Here is a 1,462-nt window from a genome sequence, read left to right on the forward strand (position 1 = left end):
ACATTGCATCAAGAATACTAGAGATTGATTTATAGTTTCCGTGTGGAAGCACACACATCTGGTAACTGCCACCAGTAACAAGAGTAAAAACAACATCTCTTGCACTTGGAGCAAAAGAAATTTGACCTTTGATAGGTAATACACTCTCACCTACAGATGTATCTGTAAATACACGGCAGCCTTTCCCCCGTACACCTGCTTTTTGAAGTCCAAATAATTTTACTAGTTTCTCGGGCAGTTGTATTTTACCTTTTCCATGCACATTCACTGAAAATTGATATTTTGCAACAGTCTTTGTGTGTACTGTAAATGAAATAAGGGGATGAACACTGTTCAACTCATCTAAAAGTTGTTGATAATCTTTATACTTTAAAGAAAGCACAAGTAAAATTTGTTCAGAGTCATAATCATCGCGAAGTACATGAAATACATCGTATCCTTTTGTGATATTGTTCCACACTCCTGGTAGATGGATTTCAGAAAGTGCCACCACCCACTTCCCACTCAGATTAATTTCCCGGGGTAATTGAACTTTGAAACGTGATTGGGTGTTATCGGGATACATGTCCATACTTGCATTACTTGGTAGGGTTAGGTAAAACATCTTTGCTTCGTACCCAAGAATTGTAGGATGCAGGGTATCCAAGCCACTTCACAAGTAACTGTCTCTGGCCACGCACTGTACGCTTCCCAAGTACTTTTTCAATGAGATACACGTTTTCAGATACCTCGTTATCAAAACTGACTCTCTGTAGCTGATGTTCATAAAATGTCCCTTCTATCACCTCACCATCTCTCCCTTCAACCTTATATACTACAGGATGCCTTTTGATTACCTGAGCTATGAAAAACACCTCCTCAGACCAATTCCCTTTGAACGCTTTTCGAAAATTATGGCTATCGTCACTAAGAACAACGTGGTCACCGATTTTAAACTTGGGTTCCGAAACTTTTGGATGGGGGTCTATATAATTTAGCATAAACGGATTCTTCATTATGCAGGGGCCATACCAATAGATCTGTGTACAGTTTCATTATAAGTTTTCACTAATTTTTGCAGCACATGAATATATTTATCATTTTTTTAATATGTAACCCATTTATAAATGTTTTCTTTTAATGTTCGAATAAATCTTTCTGCCATAGAAGCTTTCTTTTCACTTCTAGTGGTGTAAAAGTGGATATTTTTAGATTTGAATAATGCACGCACTTGTTTATTAGTAAATTACTTTCCTTGGTCACTATTAATATTAAATGGTACTTCTTCTTTAAAAATAGATTTGAAAGCTTTAACCACTTCTTGTAAATGTTTAGATTTTAATGGTCTAACCCAATCATATCGTGAAAAGCAATCAATACACACGAGAAGAAAATGAACACCATTATTTGCTTTAACAAGATTTGACATGTTGGCTAAATCACATTGAAATGTATGGTGAAGACCAGGAACTTTCATCTGGTT

The 1,462-nt window shown here is 36.0% G+C and overlaps 1 protein-coding gene across 1 annotated transcript; it reads right to left on the reverse strand.

The window, feature by feature from the left end:
• Positions 1–578: 578 nt before the first annotated feature.
• Positions 579–995, reverse strand: LOC150075606 (uncharacterized). Its single transcript, XM_090388580.1, has one exon. The coding sequence runs from the start codon at positions 993–995 to the stop codon at positions 579–581; it is 417 nt and encodes a 138-aa protein (XP_090244706.1).
• Positions 996–1,462: the final 467 nt, after the last annotated feature.

The sequence above is a fragment of the Mastigoproctus giganteus genome, chromosome 14 (genome assembly GCF_048544385.1).
Source record: "Mastigoproctus giganteus isolate SK-2022 chromosome 14, ASM4854438v1, whole genome shotgun sequence".
In the NCBI taxonomy this organism is placed as follows: Eukaryota; Metazoa; Arthropoda; class Arachnida; order Uropygi; family Thelyphonidae; genus Mastigoproctus; species Mastigoproctus giganteus.